General features: G+C 32.2%; 2 protein-coding genes across 3 annotated transcripts; one reads left to right on the top strand and one right to left on the bottom strand.

Moving 5' to 3' along the window:
* The first annotated feature begins 3076 nt into the window (after positions 1-3076).
* On the top strand, positions 3077-6068 carry LOC125846765 (protein IN CHLOROPLAST ATPASE BIOGENESIS, chloroplastic-like). Its single transcript, XM_049526359.1, has 11 exons — positions 3077-3259; positions 3563-3646; positions 4160-4234; positions 4322-4364; positions 4517-4574; positions 4706-4873; positions 4957-5019; positions 5096-5190; positions 5293-5374; positions 5461-5571; positions 5722-6068. The coding sequence occupies exons 1-11, from the start codon at positions 3127-3129 to the stop codon at positions 5860-5862; spliced, it is 1053 nt and encodes a 350-aa protein (XP_049382316.1). The 5' UTR covers positions 3077-3126; the 3' UTR covers positions 5863-6068.
* Positions 6069-6195: 127 nt separating this feature from the next.
* LOC125846764 (filament-like plant protein 7) lies at positions 6196-13259 on the bottom strand. Of its 2 annotated transcripts, XM_049526357.1 has the most exons (7): positions 13066-13259; positions 12930-12972; positions 11701-11886; positions 10268-10406; positions 7465-9862; positions 7323-7386; positions 6196-6928 (listed from the first exon to the last, which is right to left on the bottom strand). In XM_049526357.1, exons 3-7 carry the CDS (start codon positions 11797-11799, stop codon positions 6461-6463), a joined length of 3168 nt encoding a protein of 1055 aa, XP_049382314.1. In that variant the 5' UTR covers positions 11800-11886; positions 12930-12972; positions 13066-13259; the 3' UTR covers positions 6196-6460. The 2 variants fall into 2 exon arrangements, with proteins under 2 accessions (XP_049382314.1, XP_049382315.1); XM_049526358.1 differs by lacking the exon at positions 12930-12972.
* Positions 13260-25392: the final 12133 nt, after the last annotated feature.

The raw sequence follows: 25392 nt of genomic DNA, 5'->3' as shown, positions 1-25392 counted from the left end.
TAAAAGGGAGTTTATGCCCAAGTTCTACTATATAATAAATATAATATATAATATTCAAGAAAGTCCCAATCTTGAATATTATATATTATACTTGGGTGTAAAATAGAATTTTAAAAGTCCCACAAGTATAATATATAATATTCAAGATTGGGAAAAGTCCCAATCTTGAATATTATATATTATACTTGGGTATAAAATAGAATTTCAAAAGTCCCACAAGTATAATATATAATATTCAAGAATGGGAAAGTCCCATTCTTGAATATTATATATTATACTTGGGCCTAAACTCTCTTTTATAATATAGTAGAAAGAAAGTAGAATAGAATAGAATTTGTGTTATATAAGAATGTTTTTATAGAAAGGTTTAAGTAAAAATTATATAAAACACATAGTATAATAAACAAATTACTTCATGTTTCTACTCTTTCATAAATTACGAAATTTCCTTTTTTTTTGTGTTGCGGATACTTTAATATGCGGTCGGATACTTTAATTAAGAAGCTGTAATTATCAGGTCAGTGCGTTAAAAAAGGGATTTTAACAGTTTTATGCGTTAAGTAAGGGATTTAAAAATTAACTGCCACAATTCACGCATTAGTAATTTTGCCTAACAATAATGATCTATGTTACTATTTTATGATTCATGTCTAATAATTCTCAAATTTGATACTTTAGGAAGTACTTTTAGGTTACTATTTTATGATGCAATAAATGAATAATGTTATGTTTTGTTATCTGGCAACATTATGTGATTGTCAATTTATTATAAAAATTAGATTGGTATACTATGTGCTTTTTATAATTTTTACATAGATTAATAATGCCAAATAGCTGTGATGTGTGCCAAAGTTAATAGAGACAACATTTTAAAAAAGTATCATTTGAATCAATTATATAGCATATACATAATATATTCTTCTAAATTTTGTAACTACTAATAATAGAGTATCAGAAGTTGTATTTTTTTACCAATATTATTTATCATATACATAAAAATTTGATATTTATGGACGGAATTTGAGTTTTCATGCACAAAATAGTTTCTGGAAATTAAGAATGAGCTTATAAAAAGTTAGAGTGATTTTAGTATAAAGTTTGTGTATATGATACTTGATATCTTTGAAACTTTGTCATGAAATGATAAAACCGTATCAATTTGAAATGTTTTAGGCACCTATGTATCATATACCTAATATTTATGTAAGTAAAAAATATTTAGTATCATCTTATAAAATATAAATTGTACAGTGTTGCGTGAACAATAAAATTATGTCATTTTAAAATACATAATGTTGTATCATATACTTAATATGAGAGATGAAATTTTATTTCGGATTCACTGTAGTAAAATCTGCATTGACATGTATAATACTTATAATATTAGAAAAATTAATAAGGTATTAAAATGCAGTGAAAACTAATTTAGAAGCGATATAAAAACTCTTCAAAAATAGAATAATTAATTACTTAGAAATATAATGTAGATCTGGAGAGGAATACTACAAAACACTTAATGTATCTTCAAAACAGTAAAACTTCACATCTTTACGGTAAGTTAGTCAATAAACAACTACTCTACATTAATCAATTCATCATCTGGCAATAGAATGGAAGCAACATTTACCCTTATAGGATCATCATTCTCGCTAACGTATCCAACATTGACCTTGTCGGTATCATATTTCCATAACAGTGTTGCATATCTTGAGCGAAGATATTCACTTCGAAAAGGAATCGATGGGACCTTGATTTCGTGGCTCAGAAATTCAGCAAAAGCAGCTACATATGTTCCGCAGTCGCTGCAAACAGAAAGAAGATACATTATAAATTGAATGAAATGTGTAAATAAGATGAACACCAGACACATTATCAAACTTTAGGGGTTGTGAAATCGGAGTTTGAAATGACTGATTCTTTTGCACGTCTGGTATTGTCTTTGGCACATTATTCTTTGTTTCTGGGTAGAAACTCAACATTTCAGTATATACCGAGATACTTTATTTTTCAACAATGAAACCTTAATACCAACAATTGATAGAATATCGGTGTTTCTGGGTAGAAACTCAACATTTCAGTATATACCAAGATACTTTATTTTTCAACAATGTGTTTCATCAACAAATGTAAAATTTATACTCAATATCAACGTCAGATAAAACATCAGTGTTTCTGGTAAAAAACTCCAGATTTCAATATATACAATAAAACTATATTTTTCAACCATATCTTTCATCTACAAATTTAAAAGTTAAACTCAAACCCAAACAATCAGTGTTTCTAGGTTAAAACTACAGATTACAATATACATTATATACGTTTATTTTTCAACAATGTCTAAAAGTAAAAGCAAAAGAAAGACATACCATGGGTAGTGTTGATCGGGAAATGGGAGGGGCAACCTTTCTACCCCTTTTCTTTTTAGTTTTTGCATCCTTTGCTTTAGATGATGACCCCACTTCCGTTTTCGATTTTCTCTTGGTAGAAGTTCGATTCGCCATTAATGTCGTTGCATGCAAGCTTTTAGACCTCTGTTCAGTCAAGTTGGGGTGTTCAGATTCAAAAAATTGTTCATTGTTAGGTGTTATTAATTGGGAAAATCTCAATATTAAAAGACGGATGATCCATTGTAACAAATAATCCAAAATCGATTGAAACAAAAAAATGATTTTGAAAGAAAAATGAAGAAGAAGATAATACCTATTTTGAACTTTGGGACTGTTGAATCATTTGAAAATCCAATTGCTTTAAAAGCGGTAACCGATTTGGTAGTGGGAAAGATTATAGGTGAGATTTTGGAGGTGAGGAAGATGGGTTTGGTTTCTTTCATAATTAAGTATCCGGAAAAGAGGAATTGGGGAAAAGTAGGGATTTTTGGATTTTTATGAATAAGAAGGGATTAATTGATAATAGGTAAACATGTGTAAGTGTACTTTAGTAATTTTTAATGGTAATTTTGGTCTAAATGGAAAACTAACAAAAAGGGGCCATTTGTGTAAATCAGCCCAAGGATTTGTGGGTTAAGTTGAAGTCAGCCCAGCCCAACCCATTAAAATCAAAGGAATGGTTCAGTTTCAGTTTCCCACTATACCCATCATCAACACACAAGTAATATCAGGAAAGATAATGAAGTTGGGTGGTGGAGTGGGTTTTGGATGTCCACGCGCCGTCGCATTTCCCGGCATTTTGTTTAGCAGCTGCCGACCAACATTCCGATGCTATTCCTCTTCTTCTTCTTCTTCTTCTTCTTCTTCTCAAGGTAAAGAAAATTGCAAACCTACACATACTTCTCCCGTGTTTATTTGTACATGTATTGTGTAGCCGATGTCTACTAGTTTTGAAATGAGGTCGAGTTGATTGATAGAATTGAAATGAAATGTGGATTTTTCCAATTGGCGATCGTTCACTGCCGTGCCATGTTAGTATGAATTGCATCACTGCACTGAGGTTTTTTTGTCTAGTTTAATTTGATACTAGTGGGTTATTACTGTACCAATTCACATGTGTTTTGAATGCATGAATTGGTATTTGAAATGAGAATGGTGGCATTTTTGCAATGCAGACCATGTTTCATTTATCAAAGATGTAGCTGCAACTCAAGCACCGGAGCATTTGAATGAACTTCTCAAAATCCTTCAGGTGAGAGGTGAGGCAATCTAATTCCATCTGTTAAATTCTGATTAATCCGAGTATGCTTCTAGTGAAAAAAAGAAGTTAAATGGAGAAGCCGTCTTTAATTACTTTATTCCTGATACTAGGTCTCTACAGGTATACTGGAACTACTATTTGAAAATTTACCTTTTAAATGAATATATGACGATAAAACTGGTCAGGAGTGCTGCTAGTTCTAGTTAAAAGTTACTACATTAGTACTTTTCCTGATGTAGGACCGCTTCAATGTATTTTATTGTTAGGAGTAACTTTCGGTATTGAAACTTAAGGTGTCAGGGGGATCAGGTTACGGTAATGTTTTGCTTCTCTTGGTTATTTCATATTAAGGAAGTGTCATAGGATGACCTTGTACGCCTGACGAAGACTTGTGTATATCCTTCCTTAGGCTTACTTAACTGAGACTTTTGGCTTAGGTTGTTATTGATATAGTCTTCAAATGTCTGATGGTCACTATGAACCTTATGCACTGCTCAACACCTTATGATAGGTGAGGAAATAATTTCTCCTGGTGCCAAACAAGGGCTGGTTCCTCTGGTGATTCCTCTTTCCAGAAGGAGTTCAGGTATGATGGGAATGGATCTGATATCAAGCTTTTTTGAAGTTGAAAGTGCTCTTCTATGTTCATTTTTTCCCTTCTCTTCTTTTGTAGATTCTGTAACTGCACTGTTACGATGGCCAACTGCCCCATCTGGGTAATATAATTCATCAAAATGCTGAGTTTTGTGGATATCTCTGTTCTACTTTTTTGGGTGCTTATCTTGGTTTATTCTCTGTTCTCCTAATTGCTCTCACAGAAAAAGGGGGAAAATATTTGGTATTTGATTTATATCCTCATTGTTCACAGGATGGAGATGCCGTTGGTAGAAGTGCGCAAGTATGGCGTGTGGCTATTAGCTAAGAATGTAAGCTACTATGAACTTGCTCTACTACTTGGGATCTGGATGATGTTTGAGAGGGTTAATTGCTTCACTCTTGCATTCTGCTTTGGTAGCATGCACAAATTTGTCTCACCTTTCCATTTACCATGCTATAGGTAGATCAGTTCATTCACAGGGTTTTGGTGGAAGAAGATGCAAATGGTCATCAAGAAAAAGCGGATGAATTGTTCCGGATTTCAGCTGGTGCTGGAAAGAAACTTTATGAGAAGGGTGATTTTAGAGCATCAAAAATTTCAAGCGTAGATACATATATATTGAAGAAGGTAGAAGGAAGGATGTATATGGCAATATCTTGATATTGGTCATTGTGACTCAAGCTAATTGCACCTATTGATATTCTCTCTAGGTTGGCTTGTTTCCAGACGTACTGGAGCGCAGAATTAAGCAGCATTTTGACAATGGAGACAATGTAAGGGAGTTTTTATTTATCTAGTAAGCAATGTCAATTCATAGCATTTGGCGTGATATATACGTGCTGTCGGAAGATTTCAGCTTTGGTGACGGGAGAATTTTATACAAAGAAGGAGCATTTTCCAGGATTTGCGCGGCCTTTTGTCTTTAATGCTGAAGTTCTGCTGAAGTCTGTATATCTCATAGTTTCTCTTCCTCAATAAATCTGTATATTTATAAAAACAAGCTATTTCTACAACATATTTACTCATATTGTTCTCTTCTTCTCTAGGGTTGGGCGCAATATAGAAGCTAAAGATGCTGCTAGGGGGGCTTTGAAATCACCATGGTGGACTTTGGGTTGCGAGTACCATGTACGCCATTCCTTGATCCAATCAATTTCTTCTTGCCTTTTGCAGCATGCTGATGCTAGGTCTATGTGCTTATCTCTTTATTGCAGGAAGTTGCTAATATGGCTGAATGGGAAGATGAACAAATTGAGTATATCAAAGAGAAAGTAACTGAGGAGGGTAGGGAAGCCGATCTAAAGAAAGGGAAGCAACCTGCTCAGGTATCGCTTAACTCTCTAGTAAACTTGAATTCAAATGTGTTTGCACAAGAAAATGATTTCCCAGATTTCAGCACCTACCTAGAGCCTACTCCTTGAACAAAAAGAAGAAAAACCTATGTTCCTTTTTCATCCTAAACATATTTTTTGCAGGTTGCATTGGATGAAGCTGCTTTCTTGTTGGATCTAGCTTCCATTGACGGTACATGGGACGATTGCGCAGAAAGGATTGCTGAATGCTACAAGGAAGCGGGCCTGCATGAAGTTGCAAATTTTGTGGTTTACAGAGACTGAATTACCAGTAACTTTACTGAATATTAGACGTTTTACACTACTCCCTATGAGTCCTAGTTATTGGCCTATTCAGTTTTGGCTCTAGCAGAGTGTACTATAATGAAAAACAAGAAGAGACTTCACAGCAGTCCTTTAAATATGCACCCCCCATTTTAATCTCCTCTCACACCGGGGTCAATTGTAAAAGACCAAAAGTAAAAATATGTTAATAAATAGCTTGCATTGAAGTTGAAGCAGGTGCAAAGTTCATCACGATCCAAACATATGTTCAGTATTGTATAATCAATTTGTTGAGATATTTCAGTTCTTTTCTTCAAGTACACACTACTCAAGTAGCAAAAAGCGTACTGGGCAAATATGAAGCACATCAAACATGGTCCATCCACCAAAGATTCAAGAAGTTTCATCGCTTGTATCATTTTTTTTAGCAATTGAAACACTATATCATTGAGGTTAAGGAGTGGTTCTAGTTTCATATACAATACCACATACAATACAAAAAAGAGAACATTGCTTTCTGCACCAACCAAGTCATGAACGTAAGCATAAACATCACTAGAAACAAGAAGCCTGCACCTGCGAATGGCATCCATACAGGTCATACCTTAAGTTTCGTCTTGTTCCTATTTTTCTTACCTTTTCGCAACAACTTTCTCCACAATCCAAGAACATTTCTTTTCTTGTTAGGTATGATAGGCAGCGAGCCAGTTACAGCCTCATATCCTGAATGCGCACTCCCATTTGTCAATGAAGACTTTTCTGGTAGTTGCACTGATCCGTCAACACTTGAGAAAGTATTTCTCTTGGCATCCGGAATGACTTCCTTGGTAGTAGGAGATCCCATTTCATCCTCAGCCAGCATCTTGTCAAGAAGAGATGAACGGCGTCCAAAACTTTTCTTTGGGGTTGTCATGGTACCACTAGTTGTTTCTGAAGTTGTAGATATCACCTTATCAAAGAGAGCTGCATCCCCGGGCGAGGCCAATGCCTTCAACTGCTTCCCTAGGCTCAGAATAGTCTCTTGACACTCTGCCAACTTTTCTGAAGCTGCAGTGATCTCCCAATCCTACAAAATTGAACAAAATGTTTATGTAATGCGGTTATTACATGTTTGAAGAGTTACAGAACTCGACTACTTCTTGAAATAGGCAATAAGATACATCATATCATTTACAAGACTATTTTTGTTTTTTCCAAAGTTTCAATTGAATTTTATCTGGTCATTTTGGCAAGTATAGAATTCTTCCAATTCTCCAACACAAATGAGTCATATCAATTAAATATGACCCTTTTTAGAAGTTTGAATTGTTCTGCAAATCTATGCTTATATTGTAGTACATTATTCCATACCGTGTATCTTGAAAACATCACCAATCCACGTGGAAATGAAGAAACATGCATTTCTAGATATTTGATCTGTAAGGCCTGAGGTAAACTAACTGAAGCTAATGGGAACTTACGCTTTGAAGAAGCTTTTCTTCAGGGTCCACCTCAGCATTCTCTGATAACTCCATTTTTTCCGTGCTGCAAGTTTACATGTTTCAGGTAAAGAAAAGTCCTTGACAACTACTTCTAACAAATTTACAAAAACATTAGATGTACCTTTCTTTCTGCAACTGAAGCATATGGCATGCAGAATCGAGCTTTTTATAGGATTTATTTTGGTCCTCGAGTTCCTTCTCCAAACAGCAAGCCTTTCGACAAGCTTCATTCAGTTCCAGTTTAGCTGCTTCGAATTGCATCTCAAGGTCTTCTTTCACCATTTTTTCTTTCTCAATTTGATCCTCAATCATCCCCTTTGACTGTCTGAGATTTTCTACTTCTTTTTCCAGGCCTTTTACTGTTTTCTCTGATTCCTGAAGTTGAACCATCAAGGAATCGCTTCGGAGAGTTTCTGCTTCCAGTTTTCCCTCCAAATCCACCTTTGTAGCTCCCTCTTCCGGAAACTCATCTTTCGGTAATTGACTTTCATTATCAACAGATGGTAGAACTTCTTTCTCTGGCAAATAACTCATCCGAGTGAGTGAGGTAGAAACAGGAGAGTATAATGGGTTTCCTCTTTCAGTCTGAAGTTTATCAAATTCAAATATAGGATTAATCACCCCGGTTTCCATTCCCCAGTCAAAATGGCTTTTTATAGTATCCTTCATGCTTGAAACATCTTGAAGGGAAAAACAATGGTTCACAATCCATTCCAGGGTCCTAGTTAGTTTTTCAGTGAACTTCTCAATGTGAACCTTTCCATTCAATAAATCACGGCATGTTTGGACAAATTCTTGAAGAACAGCAGAGAGTTCTGAAGATTTCCACTGGAAAACACGAACCATGTAGGCTGTCTCCTTCGATGCACTTTCAAATGGTAGAAGTCCATTACCATTGTGAGATAAGATTTCTGGAATACTATCATCTGTCGAGGGTATATTGATTCCTTCTATGATATCAATAACCTTATTAATCGATATACCCATAAATGACAACATATCTGGTTCACACTTTCTTTCTGATGAAACATTATCACCAGCTCCTGTATGTATCTCCTTATAGTCACCATTGTTGGGAGAACATGTAACATCGGTATCTATAGCACTTTTATTTGCTTCCGCAGGGTTCTTACTCGAGGGAAACTTCTGTGCCAGGGCAATTCTGATATCTTCCAGTATTTCGTATGGGTTTCTTTTGGTTACATGTCCATGCTCCAAGAGCATTTTCAGTATGTTATCAACTTCACCAGAAGCTTTATCTGTCAATATTGCTTTTGACTGATTATCATTGCTGGAAACATAACGATCTGTCACAGGAACTCTCTCTGTACTTTCTGCTTCTGATGAATGAGAGCATAACTGAGACTCCAAAGCATCCCCATTTCCATTTTCCCTTGGTAAGGCAGGATGAACAGCTCCCAGAGGGTTAACTGTAGACTCGACCGCTAATTTTTCCATCTCTGCAAAGTCATCCATCAGATTTATATCTGAAGCTCCTACACTTATAGATGAAGGTGGACCAATTTGTTTCTCATTTTTGAAATGCTCCAGCTCTGACATTAGTGCAGAAGCCCAAGACTCGGAACAGCCACCTATGTCATCACTGCCCATATCAGACAGTGATGTCACAGATAGTTCCTGCGCAGAGGGAAGATATTTTTCTAGTTCAGCAGTTGTTTGAGCATTTGTCATCCTAGAAAGTATGAGTTCATTAGCTCTTTTGTTAAGAGCTTCTTTCAGAGTCCTATTTTCCTCTTCCAGCATGCATAATTGCTCAGAGAGGAAGTTAATATTTCTGTTCGGAGTATCAGGAGCCGTCTCTGAAGTTAAGTCCACTGAACCATTTGGAGACGGATTTGACTTCCTTATCCTCATTTTAGCATGAACCTTCCCCAGAATCTCAACTTCATTCTTCATTTTGGCCAAGGCGGCAGGGCCTGGCAACCTCTTTCTAACAAGGATGCGCAGCCTTTGACATTCCGAGTCCAGTTGTGCAATTTTCTTCACACTCTCCAGATGTTGCTTGTGTGCAACATCAGCTGTTCGGTGATTAAATTCTCTCTCCTCATTCCGGATCTCAAGCTCCTTCTCAAGGACCCGTACCTCATACCGCAAAGAAGCATTATCTTTTTCTACAGATTCGAGCCGCGTCATCAAGGCACTGAAATCTGCTTCTGCCTGAGCTATTTCTCCTTTTAAATGACCTGTTGCCTTCTCCTTTGCCATGAGAGCCATACTAAGCTGAGTGTTTTCGGAACCTAATCGTGAAAGCTTCTGCCCAGCATCTGCTAACTTTTTCTCTAAGAGAAATCTTGTTTTTTCAAATTCTTTTGATGCGTTTGATACTGCATCATGAATTCTGTTCTCCTGCTCATCTCGAATGAAACGCAACTGCTGCATACATTCCTTGAGTGCTGCATCCAAGTTGACTAATCTCTCTTCACCAGCTATGCTCTGCTGTAGAGCTTTTTCTAGCTCCTGCTTTAGCAATCTTGCTTCAGTTTCAGTCTTCTCCCAGCCTACATATATCATTCACAAGTGACAACATTGGACAGAAAAAATACATTTTTGTGATTTCTAGGGAGGACAGAAAGTAAAAAAATACAAAAAGAGATACTAGAAAAGAAGCTAAACTGTTGGTTTTTTAAAAGATGGGGCAGCAAAAAAGGGTTGAAAATGTCTCTCTATCATTTGATTAACATAGAAGGGATTTAAATAGACACTTACAACACGAAATCTGCATAGTGTAAAATTTTAAAATCTAAAATATCTCAACTACTAAAACAACCTAACAAAAATTCAAATTTTACAGTCATCTTAAATCTAGGCAACTTATTATGCTAAAGTTTACTGCAGTAACTGAAAGCTATTTTCAACATAAACAAATGAATATACAAATATGATAGTAAATTAGCTATGGTTACCTGCAATTGCTTCCTGTGCAATTTTCATCTGTTTCTGTGCAAAATCATCTTTAGCACGACATTCCACCAGAGCAGAAGAAAGCTTGTCAGTCACAACCTTCAGTTCTCTTTCTAGATCAGCTTTATCACTAGATAGTGTCTGTAAATGAAGGAGAGTAGGTAAGCTTGTTCAGAGCACATAAGACTATCACGACCAAAAAGCTTTAAAGCACATGTAAGTATAGAAGATTCATCAAGTTCAAACAGGATCATCATTTCTTCTGCTTCCAACAGCAGATGCATTCATCCAGATACATCCTCATCTTATTAGGTTTGAAGTTTCTTGTCAAGGAGGTGCAGAGGGTTATCGAGCCAGTTTGGAGTTCACCTTGCCCACCCATCAGAAGAAACTAGAGAAAAAAAGGAAAGAAATAGAGAGACATGCAAAGAGATTCTAATTTTATTTTTGATGAATGTAGATATATGACACTAGGACATGGCTGTGATACAATGTAAGGATATGACATTTAGGCCTAACTCAACCCCAAAAGCTAGCTTATGAGGCAAGGATTGCCTAAGTCTATTAAGCAACACATGTCCATTCCACAACCAATGCAAGACTCTAAGCCACTCTAACAATGAATTTATTCTTTCTCCAGATAGTAGATTTGGATGGTGGGAAAGATGCATGTGGTGAGAAGTGTTTCTCAAACATTAGGAGATTGAGATTTTAATCCCCTTCAAAAGTGGCTTTTGTATGACTAGTTCCAAGTTCCAAGTTCCACTTATCCAAAGATCATTTCAAGTTATGTTTTGTATTTGTCTTTCTCAGCTCATAAGAAAGTATACTCGAAATCATAATAAACTATCAACTATTGAATATGAAAGGATTACTTGCTTCATCAATAAAGCTAGCATATTCTTCTACTTCATCACTCCTAATTAAACTTTAGTCCGCCAGATTAAAACCCCAACAAGTAAAGGTGGCTAGTAGTTGAACCATGGTCATTTATTTACCCCATATCTCTAATCAATATGCAGTCAAAAGGAAAGTTTCTTAAAACTTGTCTTGCTAGGGAAATGAAATATGTAATGAATAAAGGTGCATACTTTTTGGATAAGTGTCAAATGCCTTGTATTAGAACAAAATTTGATAAGGCTAATTTTTTTGTTAGTTGATTTGTATGTATTTGAATCTGCCAGAAGATTTATATCCTCCTATGAGATTATGATCTTCTGGCTCCTGAGGTGACTTGCTCACCGTGGTGTTGTAATGGAGGTAAGGCTTAAATACAACACGACCCAGCTATACTGGGTAATTTTATTTTAAAAAAATAAAAATATGTAATGAATACTAGGCCGTCTGAAGATATGGGAATCACACTTGACCAACATGCTAAATAAATTGGGCAATGAATAGAAACAAATAATGAAAAGGACTACACTTTGGTTACCTCTTCGTCATTTCTTCTCAAAGAGAGATTTGCTTTGTCTTCAGTAACCATGTTCTTTTCTGTGGATTTTTTCTTCCAGGGCCACGATTTGTGATCCATTGTCTTTCAGGATATCTTTAGGAGAAGTCTTATTTATCCAAAATGTTACTCAACTCTTCTCTTAACTACATCTATACAATCAAATATCTGCATACAAAAAAATCTTTTAACATAGTAACAATTTGACAACATAGAAGGGCTATTTCCGGAGGATCCTCGGCTCGAGTACAACAAATCAAAATAGATATGAAAAGCGAAAACGACAGTAAAGAAAGCATGACAACTAATAAGTAAACAATAACAACAACAAAATAGTGCAATAACCGAAACACCATAAACAACATATAGTGATAGAAATCAAAAGCAAGACACTACAGCAATAAGGCCAATACTACTACAGATACCATCAAAACCAAACCCATCGAAAAGTAAGACAACACTCCACTACCTATTAACCGTTTACCCTAATCTGCAACCTCCACACCCTCCTGAAAATCTATGAAATTATTCTCCATAAACAACATATAATGATAGACATCAAAAGCAAGACACTACAACAATAAGGCCAATACAACTACAGATACCATCAAACCCAAACCCATCGAAAAGCAAGACAACACTCCACTACCTATTAACCTTCTACCCTAATCTGCAACCTCCACACCCTCCCGAAAATCTATGAAATTATTCTCCATAAACACCCAAAATCCTCAAAAGAAATCAATAATCTCAGTCTAATAGGCGAAATAGCAAAAAGGAGATGCAATTTGAAATTGCTTCCCGGAGTCAACTGCACAAATCTGATATTTAAAATCATTGGCACTCAACGCACTGATGTAAATTAGTGTATTAGATCCATCTCTAGAGTAGTTTTCCAGAAAGTCAATGTAAAACTCTATCAACAATCACTTCTATATAAATGCCATTTGCTAATGCAATATGCAATGTTTGAATAAATTTCTTTTGCATATAAGTGATGAAGATAATCACTCTCACATGATATTTCAATTTTTTTTAAAATATCAATACAAGCACACTATTTTTCTCCTTTTCTACAATAACATTTATATGTCAAAATGCAGCACAACAACATCCCAACACAGTAACCACAAAAATATAGCAAACAAACACATGAACAGGATTTAATGATCCGCGTAAGAGGGAAATAGAAAAAATAAAATAGGGCATACATTCAAACATTTGATAACTGAACAGTAACTCCAGCTCATGAATCTATCGAAAAACAACAATGCAAATGAAAAATCCAATCCAAACAAAATAAATAAACAAGTAAAACATCATTTTCAAATGATACTATACACTTACATTCTCGATCCTACCTAACCACCATGAACAGAGCAAATGCCAAAGAATTATGAACAGAGAGCTAAGTAAAAGAGAGAGGATGTCGGTAACTGGATCTGGGTCTGGGTCGGAGACAGAAGAGATAAAGTTTCGCGGGTTGCTTTGGGTTGACGGAGCGTAAGAGAGAAGGAGGTGAGTGTGTGTGTCGACTGTCAACCACTCACACGGTTCTTGTGTGGGTTGAAAGAAGTGTCACTGTCTATATAGACTTGTTTATCGGACAACAATTTGTTCTTCTCACTTTTTTTACTATATTTTCAGATTCTTCAACTTTGTTGTATAGTGAACTATATTGTCAAACTAAAATAGGTGAATATGTAGAGGGACGTATTCTTAATTTACGAGGCAGAATTTGAATTCCACAAGTTAAATAATTTAAGTTTGATTGTGATTTTGAATATAAAATTTTATTAGTAATAAGTTTTGGAAATTATGTCAAAAGAAATATTATAAATCACAATAATTGACAATTTAATTATGATCAAAGATAAGTTTGTTTGTTTCTCAAAATTAAAAAAAGAGTCACATATATTGAGATGGAGATAATATATTTTAGTTTTGATATTATTTAATTTCTTATTTGGTAGTGTTATACACCTTATTTTTGTACTATTTTTTTTTATACATAATACGGAGTACTAATTTATTTAAGTACATCATATTATTTTTATTCTAATACAAAGCAAAGGGTTATAATAAAAAGATAATGTTAACATAACTAATACGGCGTACGTAGCCTACCACATGAACCTTAATTTTTTGTTGGCAATTTTAAACTGTTATTTTTTATTTTTTTTTGAAGTAGCATTAGTGCAAGCAGAGTATTGTGTTATACTTGGGCCCCCACATACCAGAATTTTAGTTAGCTAGTCAAACCTTTTTAAAGTGCTTATGATTATGATGTTTTTGTTGAAACAATACTTTCGTTAATAATTTTAATAAGGAATAATGAGTTCTTAAATCTTACGAAAGCCAAGAAAGGAGGCTCAATCTATAGCAAAACTTGGTGCTATTTGGTTAATCATGTTGTTTAAGCACTTAAATAATGCAAAACACGTAATTTTCTTTTCATAATTTAGCAGTTAATATGCTATGTCTGTGTCTGTGATGGTTGTTAATTTAGGAATTCATAATGCCTCACATTTTACGAGACTAAAAGGAACACTTGATTTAGAGCATGTTTGGATTGATTTAAAAGTTGATCAAATCTATTTTTAAGTCATTGTTAGCTTTTGAGAATGTTTGACAATTTTAAAAATAACTTAAAATAAGGTTAAAATGACTTTATAAAAAAAATGACTCCCCCTATTTTTTTACTTAAAAGTCATTTAAAATTTGACTTTTTATTTTTTGATTTAAAAGCTACTTTTTTTACCGCTTATTCAAACCGGCTCTTATTTTGTATGCTTATCTAATGATGAAAAAGATAGCATAATTTGAATTAAATAAATTGCGTGTTTTTATTGTCAAGTAAAAAGATACTACAAAAAAAAATCTCTCTTAAATAATTCTGGAACTTGTGATGTAAAAGTAATATATTGTGTGAAGTTTGAAAATCAATCACTTCATTTTAATTGTATTGTTTTATTTTGACTTTATATGATATTTAAGAAAGCTTGTTATGTTAAACTGAATATACGTCATCTGTAAAGTTCAAAATAAAAAATTATAAAAAAAAATAAGAAAAATAAATTGAAACAAGTCGGAGTAATTTTATTCTATAAATAAAATGGTTGAATCTTCATAAAATGAATAGCAGTTGGCGGAGAAAAGGTGTGCTAGGTCCCATAGTGCAATAACAACACATTATTGAGTGCTTTTAAAGCACTGAGACTTATGGTTCCAGAAATTAAAAAAATACGCTTTTTGCTTCGTCTTGTCAATATGCTTATTTAATTACATGGACTTTAACCATTAGTGCCACGCAGCTCCAACTTTTAAAATAATAATTGAGCCATCATATCTCAGCTAGCTAGTGCTCCTTCCTTACTGCGTATCACATTCTCGTAATGAGATGGCAGAACAGGACGGAGTCAGATAAAAATAAGGGGTTTATTTTTTAAAAAAAAATCATAATTTTTTTAACTCAGCTACTATGAGAAGGCCAACAAAAAGATTTTAATTTGAATTAATTGAGGTGTGCAAATTAATCGAACACCATCTCCATAAGGCCATAACAATTAAAAGCAAGATAGAAATTTATTGTTTACTTCTTATTTTCATTTTAGCTAAATATCTTTTCACAAATGTGAGGTGGTATTAAATGTCAATTTTCTCGTGAGGTTGTATTTAACACTAACCGTGATACCTACTTGTAGTAGTGCATAGAAATCAACTTGGGATACCTTTTTCCTAAGGTGCAGAGCTTGTCACATTCGTTGAAAGATGTGACTTGATACCTTTAGTTGGTCTTTAAAATGGATGCTATAGTGGCTTCCTTCTTAAGTTCATTATTGGTAGTTGCTAAAACACGTCAAGTCTAGAGATATGACAAAACTAACTCATAAAAATATGTTTAGTTCAATTCGTTTACTTTTGAATTGATTAATGATTTACCTATTTATTAACTTAGTTCATCTAAAAGTTGAACCAATTTGTGCTTAATATGCAATTCAAGTTGAAAAATAAAAAAATCTTATCAAAATACTTTAAGCTAAAGAAAAACCCGTTAAATATGTTATATATTACTACTATAATAATGAAAAAAAGTTTTTGATGGATTAGTTTTCTTTGTATTTGAATAAATTATAATTAAACAAATGAAGGAGTTAACTTGATAAAACTGAACAAGTTATGATACAACTCATTGCCTGATTCATCTCAACTCAACAAATTTCAAACAAACTAGCTTTTGGACAAAGTTTAACAAAAAAACCATTTATTAATTCAACTCATTTTATCGCATTTTAATTTAGTTCAAAGCCTCAAACCACCTATTAAGCACTTAAATTTTCTCATAAAACATGTCATGAGGATAGGTATCAACTGTCGGGGCTATGTCTTACCAACTACCTCTTGTTGGCAAAAAGAGTAAGAAAGTGTGTGGCAAGGTAAAACATGAATTAAAATGATTTAAAATAAATCAAAAATCAAAAGTAGGTCTCTTCCTATTTTTTATTTTTTGACTAAAAAGTTATTTACATTTGACTTTTTCATTTTTGATTTAAAAGCTACTTTTTAAGTCAATCCAAACGAGCTCTAAATGATCCGCTTTCTCGTCGTCCACAGGAAGGTGAGGCCCAACTTTTCATAATTGCCTCTTGTTGGCAAAAGGAGTCAATGGCCCGCATTTTACTCATCGTCCACAAAATGGCTAGGCCCAACTGCTGGTATGTGGGCCGATTAAGGTAAGGTACGTTTGACAATCAGTGAAAGGAAGGAAAGAGATTAGTAGTTTAGTACATACAAGAAAAATAAGAGACAAATGAGGAGAATATATATGTATACATGTATATATATGCGTGCGCGAATGTGTACTTTATCAATGAAAAAGTTTTATGTAATTACACAAACTCTAAGGATGTTTTTGGGTTAAATATAAAGAAAAAGTGATATGATCAAAACGTGTTCCAAAGAGTTTCATTGCCACGAATAGGAGCCATCGACTAGTCGAAAATATATTATTTGTTTGGTAAAATTTAAAGAGAACTATTCTATATATAAAAATTAAGCATTATATATATATATATATATATATATATATTGTTTCGTTAGTTTTTTTTTTTTAATCTTAGAGTAGAGTAAAATCATGCCACATTTTGCAACATTATATTATGTAGTACAAAATTAATTGACAAAATTTCAGAAGTAACAAACATAATAGACATAATAAGACTCTATAACTATAGTTTCGATAATTATGCTCCATAACTATAGTTTCGTTTGCTATGGAGGTTGTGATTATATAGTTTTGTCTGTTTGTATATTTCTCTTGCGAATATACAAATATGATAAGTATATACAAATTTTGTATTTATACATTTAGGAATTTTTCTGAACTCGGTTTGTATATTTCGCTTGTCAATATACAAACATGATAATTTATTTTGAGATTTTCATTAAAAAAAAATCGTATGCAAATAGCTAGGGTAAGCATATACAAAATTCTGGATTTACATAATCAGAACCGAATTATACAAATTCTGAATTTATACAAATCAGACAAATAACAAGATTAGGTGAAACTATAGATGTGAATTAGAATTTCCCTAAACAGTAGCTATAGCATTTAATAGGCAAAATTACTAAAGTACACTACATATGTTTACATATTATCAATTAATCCCTTCTCTTTCATAAAAATCCAAAAATCCCTACTTTTCCCCAATTCCTCTTTTCCGGATACTTAATTATGAAAGAAACCAAACTCATCTTCCTCACCTCCAAAATCTCGCCTATAATCTTTCCCACTACCAAATCGGCTACCGCTTTCAAAGCAATTGGATTTTCAAACGATTCAACAGTCCCAAAGTTCAAAATAGGTATTATCTTCTTCTTCATTTTTCTTTCAAAATCAATTCTTTGTTTCAATCGATTTTGGATCATTTGTCACAATGGATCATCCGTCTTTTAATATTGAGATTTCCCAATTAATAATACCTAACAATGAACAATTTTTTGAATCTGAACACCCCAACTTGACTGAACAGAGGTCTAAAAGCTTGCATGCAACGACATTAATGGCGAATCGAACTTCTACCAAGAGAAAATCGAAAACGAAAGTGGGGTCATCATCTAAAGCAAAGGATGCAAAAACTAAAAAGAAAAGGGGTAGAAAGGTTGCCCCTCCATTTCCCGACCAACACTACCCATGGTATGTCTTTCTTTATCTTTTAATTTTAGACATTGTTGAAAAATAAACGTATATAGTGTATATTGCAATCTGTAGTTTTAACCTAGAAATACTGATTGTTTGGGTTTGAGTTTAACTTTTAAATTTGTAGATAAAAGATATGGTTGAAAAATATAGTTTTATTGTATATATTGAAATCTAGAGTTTTTTACCAGAAACACTGATGTTTTATCTGACGTTGATATTGAGTATAAATTTTACATTTGTTGATGAAACACATTGTTGAAAAATAAAGTATCTTGGTATATACTGAAATGTTGAGTTTCTACCTAAAAACACCGATATTCTATCAATTGTTGGTATTAAGATTTCATTGTTGAAAAATAAAGTATCTTAGTATATACTGAAATGTTGAGTTTCTACCCAGAAACAAAGAATAATGTGCCAAAGACAACACCAGACGTGCAAAAGAATCAGCCATTTCAAACTCCGATTTCACAACCCCTAAAGTTTGATAATGTATCTGGTGTTCATCTTATTTACACATTTCATTCAATTTATAATGTATCTTCTTTCTGTTTGCAGCAACTGCGGAACATATGTAGCTGCTTTTGTTGAATTCTGAGCCACGAAATCAAGGTCCCGTCGATTCCTTTTCGAAGTAAATATCTTCGCTTAAGATATGCAACACTGTTATGGAAATATGGTACCGACAAGGTCAATGCTGGATACGTTAGCGAGAATGATGATCCTATAAGGCTAAATGTTGCTTCCATTCTATTGGCAGATGATGAATTGATTAATGTAGAGTAGTTGTTTATTGACTGACTTACCGTAAAGATGTGAAGTTTTACTATTTTGAAGATACATTAAGTGTTTTGTAGTATTCCTCTCCAGATCTACATTATATTTCTAAGTAATTAATTATTCTATTTTTGAAGAGTTTTTATTTCCACACTTTTTATGTCGCTTCTAAATTAGTTTTCACTGCATTTTAATACCTTATTAATTTTTCTATATTATAAGTATTATACATGTCAATGCAGATTTTACTACAGTGAATCCGAAACAAAATTTCATCTCCCATATTAAGTATATGATACAACATTATGTATCTTAAAATGACATAATTTTATTGTTCACACAACACTGTACATTTTATATTTTATTAGATGATACTAAATATTTTTTACTTACATAAATATTAGGTATATGATACATAAGTGCCTAAAACATTTCAAATTGATACGGTTTTATCATTTCATAACAAAGTTTCAAAGATATCAAGTATCATATACACAAACTTTATACTAAAATCACTCTAACTTTTTATAAGCTCATACTTAATTTCCAGAAAACTATTTTGTGCATGAAAACTCAAATTCCGTCCATAAATATCAAAATTTTATGTATATGATATATAATATTGGTAAAAAAATACAATTTCTGATACTCTATTATTAGTAGATACAAAATTTAGAAGAATATATTATGTATATGATATATAATTGATTCAAATGATACCTTTTTTAAATGTTGTCTCTATTAACTTTGGCACACATCACAACTATTTGGCACTATTAATCTATGTAAAAATTATAAAAAGCACATAGTATACCAATCTAATTTTTATAATAAATTGACAATCACATAATGTTGCCAGATAGCAAAACATAACATTATTCATTTATTGCATTATAAAATAGTAACCTAAAAGTACTTCCTAAAGTATCAAATTTGAGAATTATTAGACATGAATCATAAAATAGTAACATAGATCATTATTGTTAGGAAAAATTACTAATGCGTGAATTGTGGCAGTTAATTTTTAAATCCCTTACTTAACGCATAAAATTGTTAAAATTCCTTTTTTAACGCACTGACCTGATAATTACAGCTTCTTAATTAAAGTATCCGACCGCATATTAAAGTATCCGCAACACAAAAAAAAAAAAGGGAATTTCGTAATTTATGAAAGAATAGGGACATGAAGTAATTTGTTTATTATACTATGTGCTTTATATAATTTTAACCATGTAATATGGTTTACATGTTTGTTATTCTGCACAATTTAGACGTTGAATTGGGCCAGAAGAGTGGGATATTGGATCAGCCCAAATCCCAAAGAAGTCACAAAATCATTTGTGATCTTAATTCCCTGAAGTATTCTTAGATGTTCTATTTGTACTTATTAGGACAAAACTGAAATGCTAAATGTTTTATAGTATACAAAATGAACTAATGCCGTTATTTAAGTATGTACTTATGGATTATTATCCTGTGATTGCCAGTACTGTTCCTATTAAACGGCTAATATAACCTATACTTTGTTCTTCTTCAAATAAATATAAAAAAAGAGGGACCAGAAATATTTCTCCACAGCTTTTAAAAATTGTAATATTAAACTATTGTCATAGAATCATAGGAAATATAGTGTAGCGCCATAGTTGGTTTAATTTGGGACTATATATGTGTAGGCTACACAAAATAAAGTACTTATTTTTTTATATGTATACATAGGGACTAGAGAGGGAGGACAACTATGTATGGGAGGCATCCAATTTTAGTAAATAGGTAGGAGTTACTCTTAATTAGGACAACTATGTGGATGGCATCCAATTTTGGCAAATTTGCTTCTTATAATTATTTTTTCTCATTTCAATTTATATAACATAGTTTAATTGAGTGTAAAATTTGAAATTTTGAAATGACATATGATCTTAACTATGTATATTATCAAAGAACTTTTGAAACAACTTTCTTAGTGTGGAACATGAAATAACAACGATGTAATTATAAAGGGTCGTCATAAAATGGAAAGTTCAAATCAAATTATTTTGAAAAATATTATTCAATTTGGAAGGGATTATATTATTTATATTTATAGGTTTAGGTTATTATTTCCCCTATCATCTTTTAATTGTCATGGTTTTCGTTTTTAGAGTTAACTTATAAAAAATTGACTAACATTTTACGATGTATTTTTTTATCATATTGATATGCAAAAAATTGCAATTCATAGTACTTTTCTTATATTTTTTGAATATCTAAATTATTTGTATAAAATATTGAATTAATGTAATCTAAGTTAACTTTGAAAATTAGTCAATTTGACTTTCGAAAAGTAGAACATGACAATTAAAAGTGGACGAAGAGAGTAAAAGTGCAATAATAGGGTTGGGATTAAGGTAGCTATATAGGTGGAAAAAATTTACCCGCACCGGGTGTATATACCAAACTAATGCAATTTCTATTATTATGTGATTTAATGCAGTAAAACATATGTTAATTAATTAAGGTTAAGTAAAATGAACTATAAATTTAAAAATATGTCATGCTTGTATTGAAATGGTGTATACACCCGGTGCGAGTAAGTTTTACCCGTAGCTAGGCTACTCTGGGCTCTAGTTGGTGACCGGCTAACATACAAGACGTGATGGCTTAGACAAAATGGCTTCTAACTTCTAAGGAGTCAATTAATTAATGTAATAGGTAGGACCACTCAGGGAGGCATTCAAATTTGGCAATTTAATTTGCTTGATATTAACTAACTATTCCTTCCTACATACAACGACTCTCGCATTTTTAATATGACAAAATTAAAGATCACAATTTTATAAATTCTAACATGGTTACAAATCGCCTCATTTTACCATAGTAGATTTGGGCAAAGGGTTAGTTGCCTAGTCTGTGTAGTATCAAATATCTATGCTAACATACTAATAATTGTGTGTCGGCTACATAAATTAGCTATTTTATAAACTCTTTTATTACTCCTACTACCCCTTCCCTATGTTGCTATAGTTTTTTAGTTTTTTTTTTTTTAATAACATTTACTTTGAGACAATATATTAGTAAAATGGATGAATAGTTACGTATTATCATGAATTCATGATGTTTCTCCTTTAAAAATTTGATACTCTACTCTGACAGGTGAATATTTTTCAAATTAAAAAAAAAACTAATACACTCTCCGTTTTGAAAAGAATGGTCTAGTTTAACATGATACGAAGCTTAAACAAATAAAGAAGATTTTTCAATCTTGTGGTCCTAAAATAAAGTTATATCAAATATACCAAAACGTATTTTAGTCTTGTTGCCTTAAACATATCACGTGGAAGGTTTAAATTAAAATATTGTTAAAAAAGGTTAGGGGTCATTCTTTTATAAACAAACTATGAAGAAAAGTAGGTCATTCATTTTGAAACGTGGGAGTTATAAGAACAAGTCACTCATTTTGATATGGATGGAGTAAGTGATAAGCACATGCAACTTGATAGCATATTAAACTTCTATTAGAATACCAACATGGGTTGTGGTGCACTGGTGGAAGTATTTCACCCTTAACCAGAGGTCTCGGGTTTGAGCCCTAGGTATTGAGAAAATCATGTTGGGAGCATCACTCCTGAATGGGTCCTGCAGTGCGCGATTCGGATTTCGTTGTAGCTCCAATGTGGACTCGTGGGTGGGAAACAAAAAAAAAAAAACACTCTATTAGAATGGTTTTGGGCAACAAGTCCATGACCTTAGATTCTTGTTTCAGATTATCCGCAATTACATAGCTATTTTATAAATTCTTTTATTACTCTTACAATATTGTTTTAATGTATCTGCATATTAAAAAAAAAAGACGTAAAAATTTCAAATAACTACGATGTTCTCATAGATTTAAAAGTAAGTAAGTGGCTATAATAAGATGGATTATAACGCTAATTTACAAGAAAAATATTCAGACTCGAAAATGTCATCATCCTTGTTAAATTCAAATGTTAGTTATCTTTGCTTTCTTTTTTGTTTTTTTAAAAAAAGAAGATGTGAATACAGATAACTCAGATGTCTTAGTCCTCTTTGTTTCATTTGAAAATTTCTTTAGCAATTAAGTCGTTGCAACCACAAAGAGGTACTATATTGTAGAAAATTGATGCCTTTAGATGGCATAGTTAATTTGGTGAACTTTTTTTTTTAATGGTGAATTTAATTGCCACATTATATAAAGAGCATATCAATCGATGTAAATTTCTCGTTATCTCGTTAATTATTTGACCTATTTTTTTCTTTCTAATTTAAGTACTACATTAATTGGCCTTACGACACAACAAGGAATCTGTGAGGTTGAATGAATTTACATCTCAACAATGAAGATACGCAGAGAGAAATCAGAAGAGATAAGAAGAGAGAAGATATTTTCATTGATGCTTCAACTGAATACAATGAGTTGTCCTTTTATACACACAACTAACAACAAATGCTTAATTCACACATTCCTAACTAACTTTCTAACAAACTAATTCTCACTAATTAGCTTAATTTGTAATTACCATTAACTAACTTCTAACTAACTAGTTAATGTGAAGACTAAGGCACATTGATGCATTTACCAATCTCCTTCACAGAATCAAAAGTAGAACATTGGAAAAGATGTTATTCAAAATCTTTAATTAATTAAAGATGTATTAAAAAGAATTGTTATTTCGTGGTATAATAATAAGCCTTTTACGTAATCCTGACCCCAAAAAAAAACCTTTACGCAAGAAAAGTTGAATACTCTCTTTAATCCCATTTCATCGGTACCCTTTCCTTTTTAATTAGTGGAAAAGAATATTATTTTATTATATTTAAAAATATTTTAACTTGAAAATTCATCTTTTATTTCTAATGCAATAATTTCCAAACACATAAATATCTAAAAATATATTTTAGATTACAAATTTTTTTAATATGTCAAATCAAAAAATGCTATATAAAATGGGACGGTGAGAGTATTATTGGAGTTGGATCATGATAAGGGGAGCAAGGTATTGAAACACAAACTATATACCCAAAGAAGGGACTTACCCAAAGTGGAAGGAATCATCATCGATTCACCTTTTTTCACATAAATACAAGGTCATAGCAAAAAGAAAGTCTGTGTGACAACTCAAGAAGGAATTATATATATGTTTGGGTGGAAGAGAAAATAGTGGAAAATAATTGAAGGAGAAAAATAATATTCACCCGTCTTGATTTATGTGATATAATTTAATTATTTTTAAAAGGAGAAAATAATATTCCTCTATCCCAACTTTTTATTTTACTCATGTTCAATTTCACTTAATTAAGTGTAAAAGTATTAAAATGTGTATTTTTATATTTAAATATTAACAATCAAATTATATCATATAAATTGAGATAAGAAGAAAATACTCGAAAGATAGTGTACTCCAGTTGGGTGGATGATGAATGAATGAGGAAAGTGATGTATCAAGAAGTTCAGTACTCGACTTGTGATTTGTGATTTTACCTAAAAAGCAGGAGTCACCATCCATTTTCTCTTCTTTTTTGTTTTCCTTATAAATAATTATTCCAAGATAAAATCCAAAATGAATTATTTACGAAAGGCAAATCTGAATATTATATCGAAGTAAAATTAAGAAAGAATATTAATCAATTCAACCGGTGAAACACTAAACATTTGAAAGGTTTCCTCTTTTGATATTTTCTTTTTATATTAATAACAAGAAATATGAAGTAAGAACTTTTGACTCTATCCACGTATGTTTAAAATACTGGAGTACTTGCAGTTTATGAGGGTGTTTTTAGTACGACATATCTTATTTTACAAAGAAGGTTTTTTTATTGAAGTGGAGAAAAATATTTTCACAAAAAATATATACTAATAATTAATAAATAATAATAGCAAATTAAAGAGTAGGAAGTTAGAAGGTAGGCTACGTTGTTTATTTTTCTAATTTCTAATAAATCTTACCATTAATTTTCTCCCACTTGATTTTATTATTACTTTTATTTTATTATCTTTTGTTGCTATTTTTTTTATTTGTCTATTATTTTCAACATGATTTCTTCTCTATAATATTCATGTTTTTTTACCTGTTTTGACATTGGATGTATTAAGTGAACTATTGGAGATTATTTTTATAATCCAAAATAAATAAACTGTTCAAAATTTAAGAAAATTATTGAGAGCTATTTTCATCTTGATCTTTCATTTAATGAGGTTATTAACTACTTTACATTTATTCAAAGTAATTTGAAAATAATCCAAAATGCAGTAGTGACGGTAGCATTTTATTTATGTCATTAAAATATTTTTCATTTATAAAACCCTAATAATTAACTTAATATGGACATGAGGGTATAAGAGTAGTCACATTATTGTGGTGGTCAATTGGACACTTTTTGTCAAAAAATTGTACAAAATCTATAGATTAAAAAATATTTGTTTATACATATATTTTTAATTTTAAACACCTTTAACGAAATTTTGCATTTAGTCACTAGTTGAGGGTAGGGGTAGACATAAATATCGAAAAATCATGCCTAACTAATATGGTTTCGGTGTTTTGATTCGGTGTCGGTGTTAATTTTTCAAAAATTGGTTCTTCGATTCGGTGTTCAGTTAAGGGTCTTAAAACTTCGGTGCACCGAAGAACCGGACCTTTATTTTGGGAGTGCTTTACCATCAAATATTAACCGAGCGCTTTACCATCAAATATTAA

The sequence above is a fragment of the Solanum stenotomum genome, chromosome 12 (genome assembly GCF_019186545.1).
Source record: "Solanum stenotomum isolate F172 chromosome 12, ASM1918654v1, whole genome shotgun sequence".
NCBI lineage: Eukaryota > Viridiplantae > Streptophyta > Magnoliopsida > Solanales > Solanaceae > Solanum > Solanum stenotomum.
This window is presented reverse-complemented; position numbering and strand designations above follow the sequence as displayed.